At 35.2% G+C, this 20,293-nt stretch overlaps 1 protein-coding gene across 7 annotated transcripts in view; it reads left to right on the forward strand.

The window, feature by feature from the left end:
* The window catches only part of LOC134546306 (EH domain-binding protein 1-like), a 90,323-nt gene that overhangs the window by 58,163 nt on the left and 11,867 nt on the right, over positions 1 to 20,293 (forward strand). For 3 of the 7 annotated variants that reach the window (XM_063389031.1, XM_063389028.1, XM_063389027.1), the window contains 6 exons: positions 2,464 to 2,667; positions 7,203 to 7,323; positions 10,557 to 10,656; positions 13,677 to 13,750; positions 14,276 to 14,390; positions 14,960 to 15,049. In XM_063389031.1, the coding sequence (XP_063245101.1) occupies positions 2,464 to 2,667; positions 7,203 to 7,323; positions 10,557 to 10,656; positions 13,677 to 13,750; positions 14,276 to 14,390; positions 14,960 to 15,041 (696 nt within the window). In that variant the 3' untranslated portion in view covers positions 15,042 to 15,049. Of the gene's footprint in view, positions 1 to 2,463; positions 2,668 to 7,202; positions 7,324 to 10,556; positions 10,657 to 13,676; positions 13,751 to 14,275; positions 14,391 to 14,959; positions 15,050 to 19,941; positions 20,282 to 20,293 lie in introns of those variants that run through there. The other 4 variants (XR_010079131.1, XR_010079130.1, XM_063389030.1 and 1 more) reach the window with 4 other exon arrangements.

The raw sequence follows: 20,293 nt of genomic DNA on the forward strand, positions 1-20,293 counted from the left end.
AATTGCAAAACGATTGAACATTCATTCTTTGTATTTCTTAAACTAAGACAAAAGAAACTATACCGGTAATACGTCAAGGAATTACCTATGAAAACTGGTACACGTAGCATGAAACTGGTATTTCTAACACTCCTTTGTCTGGTTGGCTGGCTAGCTGGCAAGAGGGAGGTTAAGCCACGCCTATGCCTCTCTCCCCCCCTGCCGCAGCGCTGCCTCTCCCCCCTGCGGACTCACTGCCTCTCTCTCCCTCCTGCCGCATGGCTGCCTCCTCCACCCTCCCTCATTAGAACAAAGACGCACGACTTGCCAGTCGTTCCGCCAGCTGTTTCATTTAAACAAAATTTAATTGGCGTTTAAATAAGTTGTGGCAGTATTTCATTTTGCTTTTTTTAAATGTTAGTTTTTCATACCTGAAAACAAGAAAAATCTATTTTTTCCTCAAAATTCGCGTAAGGCCCCCTCCCCTTTTTTGGAGTCGAAAAATTGGAGAAAAAAAGGGGGGGGGGGGGGGGGGGGGGCCTTTACGTGAGTAAATACGGTAAATCAATAGTCACAATCTATCAAACACCATACATCTTGCGTACTGTATGTATTAACGTCAACCGGGGCTTTGCCCTTTAAGCCTAGTCAGACTCCACTCCCTTTGGGGTCCCATGGCATCCCTAATCACTCCTTCCTGGTGTTTTCACCGCCGACATGTACACGTGCGTGTGCTGCTGTTGTGTGTTAGAACGGCGCGCCACAGACTCCCGCGAGATGATGCCGTAGCTTCATTGCTCTGTCCCCTTACATAATTATAAACTAAATTGTAAACCTTAATTTTTTATCCTAAGTGTTTTGTGACATGGCAGATTGGCCAAGAGGGTTTTGTGTTTTGTTTAATAAATCTTATATTTAATTTTCCATAAATAAATATGGTACCAGACATTCCCAAGGCAGACCCAAGTCCAGCCAAATCTAGACTTAGTTTGTTTGAATATGCATTTTTAAATTACTACATGTTTTAATTATTCTAGCTGCGAGAAAGTGCGCAATAATTGTACAAGTGTTTTGTGTGTCTAGTTTTTTATAACCTTTGGCACGCAATCATAAAAACGTAATGGTAGTTTGGCTCGGCGCGAGAGATGCCATGCTCCCCAAGCAGAGCATTCGCTCGCCCCAGTTCTTCGTCATCACCGGCCAAGAGCAGCCGTGCCAGCTCCCCGGGGACGTGACCGCTTTTATTCACTAATTAGTAGTTTTCCGTTCATGCTCATAAGTCTTTAAATCCTTTTAAGTTTATTCTCAGGGCTACTCTCAGCCGGCAGGCTGTTTAAATAATTATTCTCATCACTCTTGCATAATTCTTTGTGTGGCCACGTGTGTGGGCTACACCGCAACATAAACTGATTCGTGCCTCGTGTAACTTCTTAATAAACCTAGATGTGTGATATAAATGGCGTTTGTTTATTGTTGTGCCCACGTTTATAACCTCTACTATACGGCGGCGTGTAGGACGCCCTGAAAGCCCACTGCGTAATCCTTAAAGCATGCCCAAAGCTGAGAGCAGGTCTTGGTAATTGGTGTGCAAAATTTAGAGGGTCCGAATCTCGCTCCCACATGGGGGACGTCACGCCCAAAGAGGAGTCTCCGCCGGGTCCGTGTGCCCTTTCATACTGTGGCGCTCATACAGTAATTCTCGTATCAAAGTAAATCAAGCCCTCTAGCCCTGACCTCAGTATCTATGATAAAACAGATGATATGAAGCAAACTAAATAAACAAATTTAAATAATATTTCTGGATTTCAGAGGAAATTAGCAGAAAAGGTTTTTATAACATTGCTGAACTAAAATGCAGTTGACCTAGTTGCTTTTTACATTGAAAACGTACGAATATCTAGGGTTTAAATATGTTAATATGAGCTAATTTATTAACTATTTTGCAAATGAAAAGTATTTTAAAAATATGTTATATATTTCTTTAAATTAATTGGGTGTTATGAAATTTTGCGTTTCCCAAAAATATTCTGGCTAAATATGAAAAGTAGCTGATTCAGAGAAATAAGGTTAATTAAAAACTGAGGTGAAAAGTTGTTTAAGTTAGGTTAGATGTACAAAATCTTTTTTTTCTTTCAAAATATTAATTTTTTAACAAAATTTTTTATATAATTATCGTAATCTAAACAGGCTTTAGCTTCAGTAGTCATTTTATTATTTCCCAGAAGCCACTTCACTACATATTTAACTTGTTCTTTTCCTATGTAGTATTACACAGTGCGGGAAAATTATTTAAGTGTGATTCCAATTCTCATTCTCACTATTCAAACGAAAAAAAAAACTAATATTCACACATTCCTACGTAATAATATTTTACACATAAAATACTATCCCAGCACATGGCTTGGTCTCCATGTAAATTGGCATGTTACTGACTTTCACAACTAAATATTTTTTATTAGAGTTTTCGTATGTAATTTCTTGCAGGCAGAGAGGAATGGGAATGTGTTCCTTTGGAATCAGGACAACTCTAGCTTGCCGAGTCCGCAGTCCCCAAACAGCAACGCGCCGGTAGGTTTGCGGTCGAGCCAGCAGCACGACAGGAAGTCAGCGTCTCCCCTCCACTCCTTCTCGTCCCTAATGGAGAGGATATCGCCGGACCGAACCCCTGAAGATGGCCTGGGAAGAGGGGTGAGACCCTGCCATGTCTCTTTGAACCATTACCATGCCATTCCCTAACTTTTTTTATTATCATTATGAAATAATCAAAAATATATTAACTACACTGTGTGCTAATTTAACTGTGAACATTTAGTTTATTGTTTTATGATATAATTATTAGTGGTGCACCGATATGACTTTACCGATTACCGATTCGATTACCGATTATGAGAACAATAATCGGCAGATACCGATTCAGTTACCGATTATAATGAACAAATTTTTTTAAGTGTAATAATGCACACAAAAATTTTTATTCCCATGTGAATTTAGTAACAAGATTAGGTAAAATTGAGAATACAGTTATAATAACAGTATAAAAATATATAAAATACACTATTAAGTCATTGCAAAGTGTAAATTAAATTAACTTCTATTTATATTTGTTATTGTAAACAACTTGAACTACAGTCTAATAATTGTAATTTACAATGGGTAAGTTTTTGTTGCGGAAAACTAGCATTATTATCGACTATCACATAAGGTTGCATCGAGAAATTACCGTTTAACAATGTAAACATGTTGCTTTATTTTGTTCACTTGAGTTTATAGAAAAATGTTTCCACACTTCACTTTTTTTTCTCCCTACTCGCCATCTCACTATAATTATATATAAATCACTCAAAACCAATTTTGGCACATGTGATTTTATTTATGTTGACTGAATATGCTTTTATACTTTTCACGTCACATACAAATAACACAACAACGGATAATGTTACCAAAGACTTCCATAACGAGTTTGTAAAACCCAGTGATAAACTCTAGAAGGTATCGGGACCACGATTTTGAACCGCTACGACGACTCGAAAAGATCGATTGTCATAGAATCCACTGCAACTGCTTGTGGTATTTTGATTGCGTGCCATCTATTTTACGTATCTGGCTATAGGTGATGTACAAGGCCACTAAACAAAATACAACAAAAGTCGAAACGTAAATAAACGTGTAGGAAAAATGTATTTTTATTGTTCGAGGCAATGAGATTTATTAAATTTAACGAAATATCTGTAATCATCATATGACGGAGTTAGATGAATTTTGTAAAATATACAAATATTACCGTATTTCGTCCTAAAATGTGTAACAAAATATTACACGGTAAAAACCTACTTAATTACGCCGGGACGTTGATAATCGGCAAAGTAATCGTTAAGATAATCGCCGATTACGATTAATCGGAAAGTACTCATAATCGCCGATTACGATTCATCGGTATCCGCATCAGTGCACCACTAATAATTATCATTGATCAGTTATGTTATTTATTACCACACTTATTCTATTATATATTTTTATTTTAAATACTATATTATACAGATAGTGTGTTTTATTCCTTTAGTCATCTTTATTGTATATTAAGGTTGGAATAACTATCATTAAATTGAAAATGCATATTGATTATATAATATTTGCACCTCATAATTCACTCTTTATAATGTATTCCTAGCACCAGCTGTGTTATTAGATTATTATTTATCAACTGATCTTTATCTGCAACCTCCATATAAGTTCAGTAAGTCCTCGATTAACAGACAGTTTACGTTCCCGGAAATTGTCTGAAGGCTAAACGTCCGTTAATTAAATCACATTTCCTCATGAGAAACACTATTAATGTCCCAAGTTACGTTCCGAGACACCTTCAAAAAATGCCTGCTATTATTATTTGACTATCTATCAATACATAATAAAATTTTGATTATATAGTTTATGTTTAAAGAAGAGGTGTTGCAGCAGAGTAAAAAAAAAAGTAAAACCTTGTAAGCTTGGATATAACAAGCGTGAAAGTTACAAATATATTAATCCAAGGATGAGAGAAAGAAGAACAAGAAGTGAGAGAGCACGTGACAAGTGGCTGTTTTCCCTCACATGCCTTTGATGGAGAAGCAGCAGGTTGCTAGTAATTATCACTCAACATGTAATTAAAGTATAAATCTGACAACAATAAGCTACATAGAATTAAATGTTCACATAATAATAAGGGTTAGTTGGCTGTCGTTTTCTTTGTCCCGCACAACGTAAATCTGTATCTTACCCTCTTTTTTTTTTTACGGGTGCAGAAGAAAGATCTACAGACACTCTTTTAAAACAGCAGTTTTATCCTTTGATAACTAGGGTTGTGCGAATGTTCGGTATACCGATACCGAAATCGAAATTTTGCTACTTTCATTTTCGATTTCGGTAAGAATTTCATCTGTCGAAGTTCGTTTTTAGCGAAATATTTCGAGCCAAACGAAAGTTCAATAGCTTACCAAAGTTCCGTTTGTTCTAGTTGAAAAAGAACTCGTAATTTAATAAAAATGTACAGTAGAATACCGGTACAATAACGTACCTTATTATAAAGTATATTTCACTTAACGAATTTTTTTTAAGTCCCCGCCAAAAATCGTATCTTCGCCATGCAAAACGATTTCAGTTTAAAGTATCATATTTTCACTATAACATAAAAATTCTACTAGTAGCGTGGCATTACTACACCAAAATTTACTTAAACTGGTAAATAAATTTCCAGCTAAATGATTAATGTAGTAGAACAAACATACACAAATACCACCGCAACGTATTTTCTAACCTCTAAATTCTCAAAACAAAGTTAACAAACAGTTGCGCGCACAACCATAGATTATACCGTACGTAGTATGCGACGTGAGCAACACAACACCATTCGATACATCGAAAGACAGAAGTTTGAGAGAAGTATTAATTATTTAGACAAAAGTGTTACGCTACGCTAAAAATACTGTTTGATGTCTGTGCCGGGATTGTTTATTGTTATTGTTGAGTTTATTTTCAGGTTACGTTATTTAGACACCGCATTGTATTTGTGCTACAATATGAATGATCCTGGAGATAAAAAGAAACGAAAGCAATTCACGCTTAAGGAAAAAGTGGATATACTCAGAGAACTAGACAAGGGGAAAAAAGCAAGTCGCAGTTGCTAATACATATGGCATTGCGGCTCTCCTGTAGCAATTTTTTATATATTTTTTTTCTCTTTGTAAAGATATGTATGCATGTTTCAGTACTAAGTACAAAAACTTGAGGTACCTGTAAGTACTTAGCACTGAGATTCTACTGTAATGTCTTTATATGATTTGCTTGTTATTACTAATAATGTAATAACATATGCAAATCATATAAAGACATTAATTAGAAAAAAGATTTCCATTAAGATTAATTTACGTGGTGATGAAAGAACTCACATTAATGAAAATACGGTAAAATCATAATTTGAACAAATATGGCAGATAAAGTAAACAAAATTCAACCGTGATTACAGTAGGCCTAGGTATCAAAACAAAATCATGCAATATTTGAAAAATTACCTGATTCATTTGCTTTCAAACAGTAGTGTAGGTACTATATTCATAAAACATACATTCCAGAACTGTTAGTACAGTATTTAGTATTTACCGTATACACATAAACAAAGAACGTACCTACTTTTATTCGCGCACAGCCAAACAAAAACATTGTCGTCTGCTTTATTTAAATTTTACATACTCTGACTGGCATATAAAATCCTCATAATATACAGCCAATTAGACAAAAAGGTCAACAAGTCACTGCGTGTAATGACCACTTGGCAGCAACCATTTGTTATGTTTTGTTTTGACCATGTCCCTTGCCTGGTCTACAGCTTCCTGAGCTAGCCATGTGTGACAGTGGTGCAAGATGGCGGCCATTCCGCAGTATTCACGTATTTTTTCATCAGTACCATGCACATGATAAATATATTATCATAGACTGCGACATTACGACTGTAAAGGAAATAGTCTGTGCGCTGAAAGATCTGGATTGATTCTTGAAATTTACGAGTGACATGGGGCTGTGTTGTGTGGTCTAGGGCGGATGTTGATTATATTAAATGATAATATTTATATATATATATATATCAAAAGGTACCAAAATGATTTATGTAATAGAATTTATTACTGAAGAGCAAATTTTGGGGCACTTTTTTCTTTGTTAATTAAAAAATTTCGCTTAACTTTCGTTAAGAATATATTTATCTCATAGAAAAATTCATTTTCGTTTCACTTTCGCGAAACTTGATAAATTTTCTTTCACTTTCATTTCGTGTGGAAAAAGTCACTTTCGCACATCCCTATTGATAACCATAATGCATGCATGCAAGAATGATTCAGTGTGTATGCTGTGCAGCCCTTGGATACGAGTGTATATTCATACTATTCAAGAAGTACCAACCACACCCGTTCATATGTTGCAACATGGAAATATCCGCAGTAACCAAATTAAAGGCAACAAATATATTGTGTGTTATAACAGACTTTCAATAAAAAAAAATGTGTTAATCGAAGACTAACTGTGTACAAGAAAATTAGTATTTAGACCTTAAGGAATGTGACCAATAAAGTTTGAAAATTTTACATACAATCTTATGCATTATCCAGAGTTTACATGGCTTTTATATTTTTATTTAATTTTTATGATAAAATTCATCTCTATTGTTTTTTTACATTAGTTGCAATTATTTTTTACAGTATGGAAAAGACATAGTTAATTACATTCAGAATGAGCTAGAAGCACTGGAAAGAGAACAAAAGCAGATTGATAGGCAGGCGGCCTTGCTGGAAAAGGAGCTACGAAGAGTAATGGAAACTGGTGAGAAAAGATACATTAATAATTATGTTTGTTTTGGTTCTGTGTGCTGATTGCATGACCTCAAATATTTTAATTTTTTTTATTGTCATATTTTAGCTATTGTGTTTGAGAAATTAATATGCCATTTTCTTTCCAGTGAATTAGATTAAGGCCATCTTAAGAGGAATTTAATTAGGCCCTACCATTTAAGATTTACAAATATTTGGCTATAAAATTAATTTTTAGTTGTTCGTCAAAATTTCTGGGATGGCACTGTATAAAAAATTTTGACTTGACTGAGGTTTTATATCTCGTTACAGCCTGATGTTTATTAACAGGTGGAACCGTTGAGAAAATCTATTTCAAGGGAGCAATTACAACTGTTGTAATTTTTACAGTGGCCCACGAATGTTGATATCAGTTGTCTCTGTTAGATACTGAGCCATGTCAAGCCATAATATGTAATGCGGAGCTGCACTGCAAACTATGGCTTAATATTTCGATAAACCAAGACATAAGCTAGTGGGCCTGATCCACTTTGATTTTTCTCCCGTAAAGCACTGATCATGGGATCAGTACCAAGGAGCAAAAACATCACAGACCTCCGAACTGAAGTTTCCAGGTGCAGAAAGTTGGAGTATATCATTTTTAACAATTCTGGTGATCCAGACTGTTAGTTCAGTGATTCCAAATTAGTGCATTGTGTTAAGTATGTCATAATCTTGTTTTCTAATTATTCTCTTGTATGACTGATGTTGCCATGACCCGGTGGTTTGTGTTTCATGTGGGGTGCTCATGTTTCTCCAACCTATGCATTAAGTCACTGCTCTAGCTCATTGTTTCACCTCCTCATTTGTCTCTAATAACTGGTATATTAATGAGCTGTAAGACTGATTGAGTCATTAGCTCATAATTTATTTATTCATTTTTGTATGGCAAGAATAATACTATTAGTACTATTACCAATGTGGAGCATGTACAGTTAAGACTTATATTCTCAGATTGTTTGGTCCATTTAACAAGATCTAATTAGTACATCTGTGAAGGTGTAGAGATTTAATCATATTACAAAAAAGGAAAAAATATTAACTGGCTTCTCAAATTGTCACCACTTACCACCTCCGGTTATCTCAAATTAGGTGATGAGTGGAACATATAGGTTGTAGGTCACAAAGAAAGAAGAAATTTATACACAATGTTCGATGTATTACCTGGTTTTAATTATTCATGGAAAAATCACACCATATTCCGTACAACAGAGCACACAAAAAAAAACTGTACGTCTTTAAAAGAATAAAACACAAGCCATCGCCCGGCCACGGCCTGCTTGGCCTGGTGCTCGGTCATTGTCCGATACAATTATTTGTACAGCCAAATTGGAAACGCTGACGAAACGGCAGTGTATTTTGACATGCCCAGCAACAGTACCGTTAAAACTGTCACAGTGTGCATGACTGGAAATGAGACGCTGTGAGTCACAGTGATGTTATCTGTTTTGGCAGACGGCAGGAAACTGCCACCATTCATCATCTTAAAAAGGAAAACTCTTCCTAAAGAAGGCGTTTCCGCCGGACTTAATCATTCGTTGTCAAGAAAAAGGCTGAATGACGAGTGATTTAATGCCAGAATGGTTATGACTGGTGTGGAATCAGAGCCCGGGTGCACTTCATGTTGGTTCTTGATGTGTTCGGGGACATCTGACACCTGAGGTTAAAACTACCATAAATAATTTTAACACAGATTTGGTTGTTATACCATCTGGAATGACAAGCCGGCTACAAGTTATCGATGTTGTCGTAAACAAACCATTTAAGGACCACCTTTGGCAACAGTATAGTGATTGGCCTCTTATGGGTGTCTATTCTCTGACACCGATTGGGAAAATTAAGTAACCATCAGTTCTTCAGCTAGCAACATGGATTTCTACAGCCTGGTGAAGAATAGCTTCAGAATTCATCGTCCATGTCATTAAGAAGTGTTGCATTCCAAATGCCACGAATGGCACTGATGACGATCTTTACTGGCAGCAGTAGCAGCAGCATTGCAGACACTGACAGTGAATGATTATTCTTACCAGCATCATAACAAACTCTGTTAATATATCTATGTAAAATAAGTGTTAATGTAAATACTATTGTTTAGTGTTGTAACAAACTCAAATTTACATTGGCCTAGGTAAGTTCAACTATTTAAATTTTATTACATATTTAATTTTTTTAGAAATGTAGTGCTTTGTCTTTTAACAGTGATTTCCTCTCCATAATTTTGTTTTTTAACAGTGATCTCCTCTACAAACATTATTTTTTCTAGACTCTCAATCAAAAGGTTTGGGGTTGCAGAATCCTCTGGTAAATACTTTACTTTACAATACTTACTTTCAATCTTGTGATTTTTCTTCCTCTGTGTTTCAAGCCATTTGCCTTTCTGTTTAGAGGTAGATTCATTAAGAGAGAAAGGTAGGCGAGTAAGTATTTATCTGTATAGGTTTGTGTTTGATAGAATGTGTGATAAAGGAAGAAATCTGCAAAATTACTGTTTTTTTTTTTTTTTTTTTTTTTTTTTTTTTTTTGTTGTTGTTGTTGTTGTTGTTGTTGTTGTTGTTGTTGAAAGTCAAGAATGCAACTCTTGTGTACACACTACACATTCAAATGACTTTTCATTGGATCACGAGATATTGAACATATATCGAAGGACTAGAAGACACTGACAAAATATCTGACCAATATCTGCTGTGTAGAGAATGTGAAATGTGGCAGCAATCAGTGACCATATATGTGTGGTCTCTGGCTAATTCAGGGAGAGAGGGATTGAGGGATATATCTCCTCTGCTGAAGTTAGGAAAAAATATGTGTACCAGTGAAAGTTATTTTGTGTGATGCAAGGTGAGCTGTTACATCTGTAATCACAAATTCAAAGGCAGTGATGCATTTTGAGAATGATAATTCAACTGTCCAATTGTCCAAACGTCCAAACCCCTTGTTGGAATAAGTTTTATGATTACAAAAAATCTGATTTTATTTTATTATTGTTAATATAATTTTATTTATTTATTTATTTATTTATTTTTCCCCTCACAAAATAAGTTCCTGTGCATGTCTAGTGAGTGAGTGTGAAATCAAACAAACCATTACACAGAGTATACAAGGGACTAAGAGAGAAATAGAAAGGGGCTTCTTATGGGTATGCTATTTATAGTACATATTCACCCTTTTATTTTGTACACACATTTTCTCCTATGATCAAATGTTTTGCAGGAAAAGATAAGGAAAGAGAAGACGAGCTGATGGCAAAGTGGTTCACGCTTGTTAACAAGAAGAATGCCCTTCTAAGGAGACAGATGCAACTGAACATTCTGTGAGTTCATTTTATCTTTGCATTAAAGAGATGTTAAATATTTTTTATTAATTGTTACGTGTTGCTGAAAGTGAGTTCCTTAGAGCTAGAAACATAGAACATGTCTATTTAAGGGTACCATGGAAGGAGTCGGCCATGGCCTATTTGCTGTAAGTAAGGAGCAATCCTGACATTTGCCTAGAAGTGTTTTTCCGGAAACCAAATAGAGACCAGTAATCAGAACAGCCAGACGAAAGTTTCAAACCCATATTGTCCTGAATATGACTAGAAATGCAAGTGTGGTTCTTTCTCTTCCCCCCCCCCCCCCCTTTCCCGTTATAGGAATGACACGTCATCAGTATGACGGTTCGCCACTAAAAGCAAGCATGGATTGGAAGTCGTTTTTCGTAAGGTGCCGTCAGTATGACACTCCTATCTTACATATGACGTTTGTTTAACCCTGTTATACAGCCTTCGACATGTCTTATTTGTATTTAATACTGGAAATATTCTTTCAGACATGTCCAATGACATATTCTCGTTAAATTAAAATTTTTACATCAGTCCTATATACTTGAAAATTACCTATATAGATTCGATATACGATGGATTTAAAAAAAGTTATCTCGGTTTCTGATAAAGCTGTGAAACTACTCACCTCATCATTCACAAATAGTTACGTGGCATGTATTGTTTATTTCGTGTGAATAAGTCACATAGATTCTTATTTTCTCATTTTTAACCACTCAATACTCATTTTTTCAAAATATGTCATAATAAAACGGAATCTACAAGCAATCTGTCCACATCTGTTATACTAAATAATAAAAACATTAAGAGTAAAACACTCACAAGCATGTCATTTTGTTTAACTTTTAAAACCAGTTAATTTTTCATTATGTGATAAAAAAATTTGCTTGTAAAAATAAAATATGTGCACAGATAAGGTTGGAAATAAACAAGAATACTCTGATTAAATACCTAGCAATCTGCTGATTATTTTACACCATTGTTTTTATTACATTTTAAACAGAAATTATATCCTTCAAAGTTTGTGACGTTTATCCCCACCCTCGTATGTGGCTAGGTTTTCTCTTGCTGTATCGTATATTATTACATATCTTATACACATAGGTTTTCCTGAAAATTAGAAGAATGATAACATGTTAAAAATGAAGGAATAGTGTTTTACGTAGAGTTAAGAGGTTTCGTATTTATCTTTAATATTTAATTTTTTTTTTTGAGAGTAGCAGCTTCTTTGCAAAAACTAATAAAATTCAGAAAAGGATATTTTTAGTTCCTCTAATTTTCTGGTTGTTACACACTACAGTCATAAGAATGTCTACTACAGTTTCCTTAAATTATATTCAGGCATTTGATTAACAAAACTGGTTTCTTGTTCTACTGTTTCCAATTTACAAGATGCAAAATGAATATTATCAGCATATTCACCTGATACGTATTCTAGGGTGCAAAGTAGTGTTGTTAATGACTTCCAGTGCATAAAATTCTATAAACAAGTCTAAACATTATGTAATTTAATAAAACAGCACTATTTTTAAACAGTTTTAATGGGACTTAAGCACATAGGGATGTTTCGGTTCTTTCAAATCTGCAAGCTTGCTTCAACGGGTAACAAAAATAACCCAATTATGATTAAAGCAGTTTGGCTAATAAAATTTCACGTTGAGTAACAAGCTTTTTTGTATTTGTTTTTATCATACTGTCATAAGTAAAAACTGACTATTGAAAACAAAATTTAAATAAATGGGCAACAAGTTTCACAAGATGGCTAAATAATACTAACATATTAAAAACTACAAGGTTTCATAGTTTTTCAATACATTTAATAACTAATAAGCCTATTACCTGTTAGATAGAATTTAATAATCATAACCGACTTTGGTATTTTATATGATTTGATTATATTCTGAGTCCGATAAGAGATGGGGTGTATTGTGGTGCAAATGATAGTCTAAAAAATTTACATTGCACAGAGAACCAGTATAGATGTGTAATGGTACGAGTATTGAATATGATTGTGGAAAATGTATAAGCAGATAGAAACAGCATGCCAAGTTTTAGGAATGTCCACAGTCTTGTTTTTGTTTCGATAGTTTTCTGTTTGGCAGCAGTAAAAAGCTAGCAGTTACATAATTTTTTAAAAAAACACGTCCTGCTGCAAATTCATTGCCAACCTCTGCATTTTATCAAATGCCGAGCCATCTTTGGTACGATGCCATAGCAGTGACGGGAGAGTTATGACAATGGGATATGTTTTGCATTTTTATGCGGCCATCATAACTCAGCTGTCATACCGGATACATGTCGCTATGACAGTGGTGAGGAAAAGAACCATGCTTGACCTGGAGTAAACATTGCTATTGCCTTTGCTACAATCAATATTTTTAAAACTTCATGAATGAGCTGACTCTGCCCTGAGGCTCTTGTGTTTTTTGGTTGTGCTCATCTGGGAACTAATCTTAGTGTTTTCGCTGAGTGGGAGCATACAGACTTGCAGATTTCAAGGTATCATTTGCCTTTAACCTAAGCCAGTTATGCCTAAACCCAGGGTCGCGACCCATATTAGGGCTGGTTGTTGGCTATTGGATATTAGAAAACCTTGGTGAGGAGTCCCTTGATTTCTTAAAACTGTTAAAAGATTTTATTTAGAGTCACTGGGAAATTCTTCCCCAAGCTATCTTATTTATTTATTAATTTTAAACTGATCCAGTGTAAAATATTATCTTGTAGTTTATCGATAATTCTTCTTCTGAGCTTCATTGCATTTGGTTTTCACTTTGTCAGTAAATGTACATTCCTTTTAAATATCCAGTTTCTAATTCATAGGCCTATTTCTGCTTTGAAAACTTCCAAACTTTTTCATAACATGTATACAACTTAATAATGGTGAACACCTTCTAAATAGAATCTTTATAGGCTGGAATATCATTAACTACGCTACAACTGTTCTTTGGAATGTTACAGCTAAACAGTAGTGGGATGCTGTTTTGTTTACTTGCTTGTGCTCTTTGTTTTAGTGAAAAAGAAGATGATCTCGAAAGGAGATACGAGCTGTTAAATCGTGAGCTACGTAGCATCCTAGCTATTGAAGGTATACCCACTTACTTCACATTTATTTTTGGTATTATAACATACTTTGAGCATTTGAAATTCAGTGTAGATGAATGGGGGTTCAGATATCCAAAATTCCAGGCCGTATACTCCTAGTGAACACATTAATTAATTCTATTGTGTATCAATGATTCACATCCCTACTACTGAAAACTCATCAGAAACTTATGTTTATTATTGCTAGGAAGAGCATCAAATTTCTCTTCATAAAGCAAACAACTCTTGGATCCTGTTTGAAACAGGATCTTCAAGAATCGAATGAGAGAGGGCTGACTTTTGAATTGGAAAGGTGGGGGGCATATGTATGCACTTGGCCAGCATTTGACAACCCAGTTCAGGTTTAGAACCTCTTCATCATAGTTATCTCTACTGACAAATATATTTTGCATTTTACAGAATAAGTAGATTCAAATTGCCAGTGGTTTTATTTGGATTTATTAAATTTTCACTACCTGTTGTCCATCACAGTCAAAATGAAATATCAAATAATGTTGGTTTATTGCAGATTGGCAGAAAACTGAAGAGCAGAAGATACGTGAAAATCTATTGCTCGATGAGCTGGTCACAATAGTTAATAAGCGAGATGAATTAGTCCATCACCTTGACTCCCAAGAGAAAGCGTAAGTGTGTTTAGAATCTTGATGATTTTTAATCAAGCCAGTTATGGCAAAGGTTGATGTGCTGCTTTGTTTTCGTAAAGAATGCAGGAATGTAAACTGGCCATGATAAATTAATTAGGCCACAGGATTATTATTTTTTCAAGCCAACAGCAAATATTTTGTGGTTTCAGTGCAACCTCTATGTATCACCGCTGCAGTTCATTTTCATGTTATTTGTTATTTTGCTTGGTGTAAAACTGTGAAGTAAATATTACAAATGTGTTGGCCACTTAAAGTAATTAGGTATTAGATTAAACATCAGCTGATTTTGCAGATGTATTAATTAGTTTGGCTTTGTCATGGTAGAGTAACATACAATTGAGTAATTAATAGTATGTATATAGATTATTAATTCATAACCTTATAAAACAAAGAATAAATACTACATATATAAATAGAATTGAAAGACTTGCAGCCTCAGATTTTATCAGAATGTTTTGAACTCCTTAGATAGATGTTTTCTATGTTCATTGTTAAATGAGCATTTAAATTTATTTGATTCTTGTTAAAACTAATTGCATGTGTTGCAGCATTGAAGACGACGATGAAATAGAAAGGAATGTTACTCAAGTAGGAATCATTCAACAAAATAAGAACTGTGTGTTACAATGAAGTGGCTGGTAAGATTATTTATATCTAAAGTTTCATAGAATAATAGATGACGTAGTTTAAACCCTCTGTGTTGTGTACATTAAGTGTCCCTATTTCACTAGTCCATTAAGAAGTGAACTAGTAAAGTGACTGAACACAAATCCAACAGGTTATTACAACTTGTTTTAAATATTGTTGTACTGTATATTTATTTTTCTTTGGTTTTTCCATTAAAATTGTTGACGTCCCGGTGGGGCCTTGGTCCAGAATGTCCCGGAGTAAAGATTTTTTTTTGTAATAAAAAGCATAAATACAGAGATCCATAAAAGATTGGTAAGCATTAAGTATGATTGCAATTTTCAGTGGTTTCTTGCTGTAATTGTGACTTACATTGATATCTAGATTCTAGATTATTTTTGAATAAAATGATACTACAGAAGAACATATACAACATGCCTATTTTTTGACCAAAAAAAATGCTAATTACTAGTGGTGTAAATCAACTTTGTGTAAATGCAATTAATTTTCAATTTTAAGTTTACAACAAGTTTAAATTCATGCACACAGCACATTAGAAGTTGGTTTGTTGAAAAGGAAGGTAAAAGAGGTGGGATGTGTACAATAGGTGTATGCGAGGGGGGGAGGCAATTAAAGCCCTACCCCCTACTCATTTTTTTCGAAAGTGGAGCAAACCCCTGTAGTCAGATAAAATTTGTAACTAATCCTCTTAGACTAGAAATATTGTTAATAAATACTAATGTCTTTATTTTTTGTTACTGACATTCTTTATTATAGTATGGCGCTATGGTTAAATTCAAGATTCTGAAAAATGCACCACATTCTGTTTTAAACTGGATATGCCTTTGGTATCTACCATTATGTCCAATCTTTGATGACACAAATAATTGTTAACTTGGTTTTCAAGTTGCGATATCAAATGCTTTTCACTTAATCCACATGCCATCTAGTACAGCTCAACAGAACAAGTGATCAGCTCTCTCTAGCAAACAGCCAGAGATAGCATGGAACATCACAGGTTAGGTAACTGCTTGCATTCTTGCACTTGTTTGGCCTGGATAACAGTAGCACTAGCGTGGCATCAGCATGGATTCTCTTACTTTCTACTGTGTGTCCCAAATGTACTCTACAACCTTTGTTTGAGGCCTACATACTAGTGCTAGAGCTTCCTTGGTGAGATTCGTTCTCACTCTCTACTGCTTCGTTTTCAATGTACCCAGTGCTGGCGTGAGTCATACACATACTCAGATTGCCACGTTTGGTAAGGGGCCACAGTGATTGAATGGTTAGGTCACTCGCCTTCCATCAAGGTATTCTGTGTTCAATTTCTTGTGGGTTTAAACTTAAACCCCGAATATTTAGCAAGTGTGGGAAACGTGGCTGATAGATTTTCCTGTTCCTTCCCGTACCAGAACATTCTGTCACTGCCACAGTTCACTGTTTTATCTTTTGCCAATCTCTAATGCAGTGGTCCTCAAATTGTGCACCAATTTCCGGGTGCGCCCTGTGGTATTTCTGAGAAATATATGTCTAGCTATAAAAATTAATACAGTTACTCTATTGTACCATTTCATTATGGATATACTATACAGCTCTTTTTTTTAACTCATCATTATCATGTGTTATGTATTTCAATAACTCTATAGAGGTTTTTCTCAAACTGTGATTTAATTCAGCACTATGCTGTATAGTACTAGAGACCACGACCAAAATTAAACACCATGTTTTATCGCATAATCGTCGCACATTTTATACTATGCGAAAAAAAAATATTTTTGTTAGGTAAAGTTATTCATAAAAACAAAACCCATTCATGGAAAGTACGTTTATTAAAAAGTAGAGTACACAAAAGCACGCCAAACAATTAAAATTAATAAGTCATGCAACAAAAACCTATATTGAACTTTAAATAGAAAAACAAAATCTGTCACCCGAATACGAACCTGAACTAACACGTAACTATCGTTGTAGTACACACTTACCACGAAAGAGTGCGGGCCATCAAATGTAGTTAACTTGGCATTCGACAGAGCACACGTTGCATGCAATCTGCGAGATATCGATATTTGACTACGTGTGCACGCTCTATACTGGAAGCAACATAACCAAACATGAATGATGCCAACTATAGGGGAAAAAGTTAAATCTGAACCGTCTCTGTTATCGCTGTGCGCATGGGCTGCCTTCCCCTTTACCGCCCCTTAGCGCAACGACAGTGTCTGGAGGGGAAGGCGTGGCGACCCCTCCAAATCAAGGCGATGGAGTGTCAGCCCGTCTTACACGAACGCGACACAAGGGTTATAACACATAAACTGCATGATGTAATCACAACTGGAAAATACACTACACATACATACATACATACATACACATGCAAACACATACATATTTACAAAAATAAATCAAGTTAACAGAACATCAGCATGCTAACAGTCACGCTATTTGTTTGCAGTCATAAAAAACCTCTCTGTGGAAAAACTATATTATCATAAACAAAAATGTTGCATGTGTTAAAATTACTCTTTCTTTGAAGGCTTGGTTATCAAATTATCATTTGGTTAAGGGTTCTGTAAAAATAACATTTTCTTAAAGGTAAAATACAGAACATTTGCGTTTTGTCACTACTTTTTCCGTCACTAATGTTCGACACAAAAACGTGTGTTGATTATAGATACATAATTTTAAGATGCCAACATAATATTTTAATAGTTAGATAGTTATTATGTTATTTACCTAATCTGAGTCTGATGTGAAGCTGGCATTTTCCGTTTCACTAGAGGAATCTTCGTCTGTAGATTCTTCAAGATTAACAATAATCTTATCTATTTCAGTATCTAATATCCTATCACTGTTCCAGTATTCATTCTCGATTTTTTCCACATGCCGGCATTATTCTTTCCATTGCTCTTTAGAGTAGCTACTAAACAGCTGTTCACATAATGTCTTCTTGTCTTCGAGTGAGGATGATATTTCTTCTCACACTTGTCCTTTAATATATCCCCACACTAACTCAATTGGATTGAGGTCAGGATGATAGGGTGGAAGCCTGATTACTTCGTGGGAGTTCATTTTAATGATTTCGTCAATTTTGAAAGTTTTGGAAGTGGGCACTTGTTTCGCAAGTAATAGTAGGTTGGCTTTTGTTAGGTCAGAGGAGAAAGCTACATTGTTTATTTTTAGCCACTCTTGAATCACTTGTTTGGTGTTAGCGGAAGTCAGCTTCTTATTTGTCTGTACATTGTGATAACTTGCATTGTCGAGAACAATGACTGAGTTTTCAGGCAAATTTAGAAGCAGTTTATGTGTAACCCATTTTGAAAAGTTTATGAAATTCATGTCATTATGACATTCTCCCGTTGTTTGTTTTGACCGGAATATCAACTATGCATTCTGTACAAATCCCTCCTCTCCTCCTGCATTCACAATTATTAAACGCTGGCCTTTCCCGATTGGCTCTATAACACCCAGCTCATTGTCCGAATGCCAACGAGAACTAACGCTGTGGGTAGCATGGATGTACGTTTCATCTACATAAACGATTGAACGACCATCGTTTCGAAACTTGCGCATTTCTTGTAGGAAACGCCCCCTCCATGCTGCTATATCAGCCTTCTCAATCAAAATCCTTCTCCTTGACTGACACTTCGTCCAACGGAATCTCAGTCTCTTTAACAGTTTTCTCAAAAATTCTTTACTGCAGTCCAAAACACCATCATCTCGCAAAGCCGTCTTTAATTTATTTAAAGTTGGGTCAGTTTTCCTGACAGTGTAAAATTCTTGCACTATTCTCCTCACAGCACCACACGTAAAATCGTCGACTTCTAACCGTTTTTTGCGTTTTTTTTTTTTGCCAGTAGGTGTAGAAAAGTTCAGACCAATTATACTTTTTACTTTCCCTTCAGCCAAAATCCTTTTTACCGTTGATTCAGACACACCATTCTCAGCATTTGTCGCTTCAGTAAAATTGTATTTTAAACCGTACAGCAACTTATTTTCTTTCAGATACGTCGCAACGTTGTGTACAATTTCACGCGCCTGTCCTCACAAGGATCGTCCTGGAATAAGGTTCGACTTAATTCCCGAGGTTGATGGGGTAGGCTCGCTTGTTGTACCGTGTAACCCAGGTCCCGGCATGACGCGCTGACGCAATTCTCATGTAGCCGAGTGAAGCGCGTAACTGATCCCCTCCACTTCCCCTGGCGGCTATCACGTGACGGTAGTGTGCGTCATGCCACGAATTGGGGTCTGCGCAAGTTCACAAGTATCTTGCCAGGCTATAGTGCTGGCTACATTTTTATAAGCGGTACACCGCGGCAACACAGACAAACAGATAAAGTTTATAATGTTTAAAAACGTCTTTAAAAAAATTTATTCATCAGACAACTTCGTATTTCCGTTAATTAAATAAGTAAGTGGTAATGTCCGTATAAATATTAGATTTGTACTTTAAAATAAATAGTTTTATACGGAAAAAATACCTACACAAAGTGATTGGAATTTAATTGCGGGACCTTAAACATATGACGTTTACGCAAGAGGTTTTTTTTAATCCAAATTTTAAAATATGGGTGCAACCATTATGCACGTGTGACAATCATGCGATAAAACATGGTAATGTAAATAAAATCATTTTGTTATTAGAAAATTTGAGCCCCTTCTATTTATGAGACTGTTTTGAAAATTTTAAAAATATTTTACTGATTGGTAACAAAGCATTTCATCTGAAAAATGTGGACATGATAAAAATAAGTTTCCCAGTTGAAGAAAAAATTTAATCAGACAAATTTTGTGCAGCACGTTACTAATCATACAATTTTTCTATACATATTTATAGTATATTAGCCTTTATACAGCTACGGTTTATTTTGCTATCCAATTGCTAACCAGCTGACTTGAATTACAGAACAGATACCCACTCCATACACTAATACTTCCATGGTCAGAACAGCCTGCTACCACATGCGCTTGAGTGCATCAACGGACAAGAGCATAACAAGCATTGGGGCATTTGGCGGTAACTCTGGAATGTTCTTTTTGTTTTTAGAATTACATTTAAAATATCTGAAAGCTGTATTTTTGTGATCCTGAAGCTATTCAAAATGTTTAAAAAATAATGGAACCGGGTGGCTATAATTCAGTTTCATAAAATTTGTTAACATTTTTGAAAGTGTACTCAGGCCAAATGCTATTTGCAAAATGTCTAAAAATACATTTTCTTTTTTGTAATAAAATTACGAAATCTATGTACATTTTTA

This window comes from Bacillus rossius, chromosome 1 (assembly GCF_032445375.1).
Source record: "Bacillus rossius redtenbacheri isolate Brsri chromosome 1, Brsri_v3, whole genome shotgun sequence".
NCBI lineage: Eukaryota > Metazoa > Arthropoda > Insecta > Phasmatodea > Bacillidae > Bacillus > Bacillus rossius.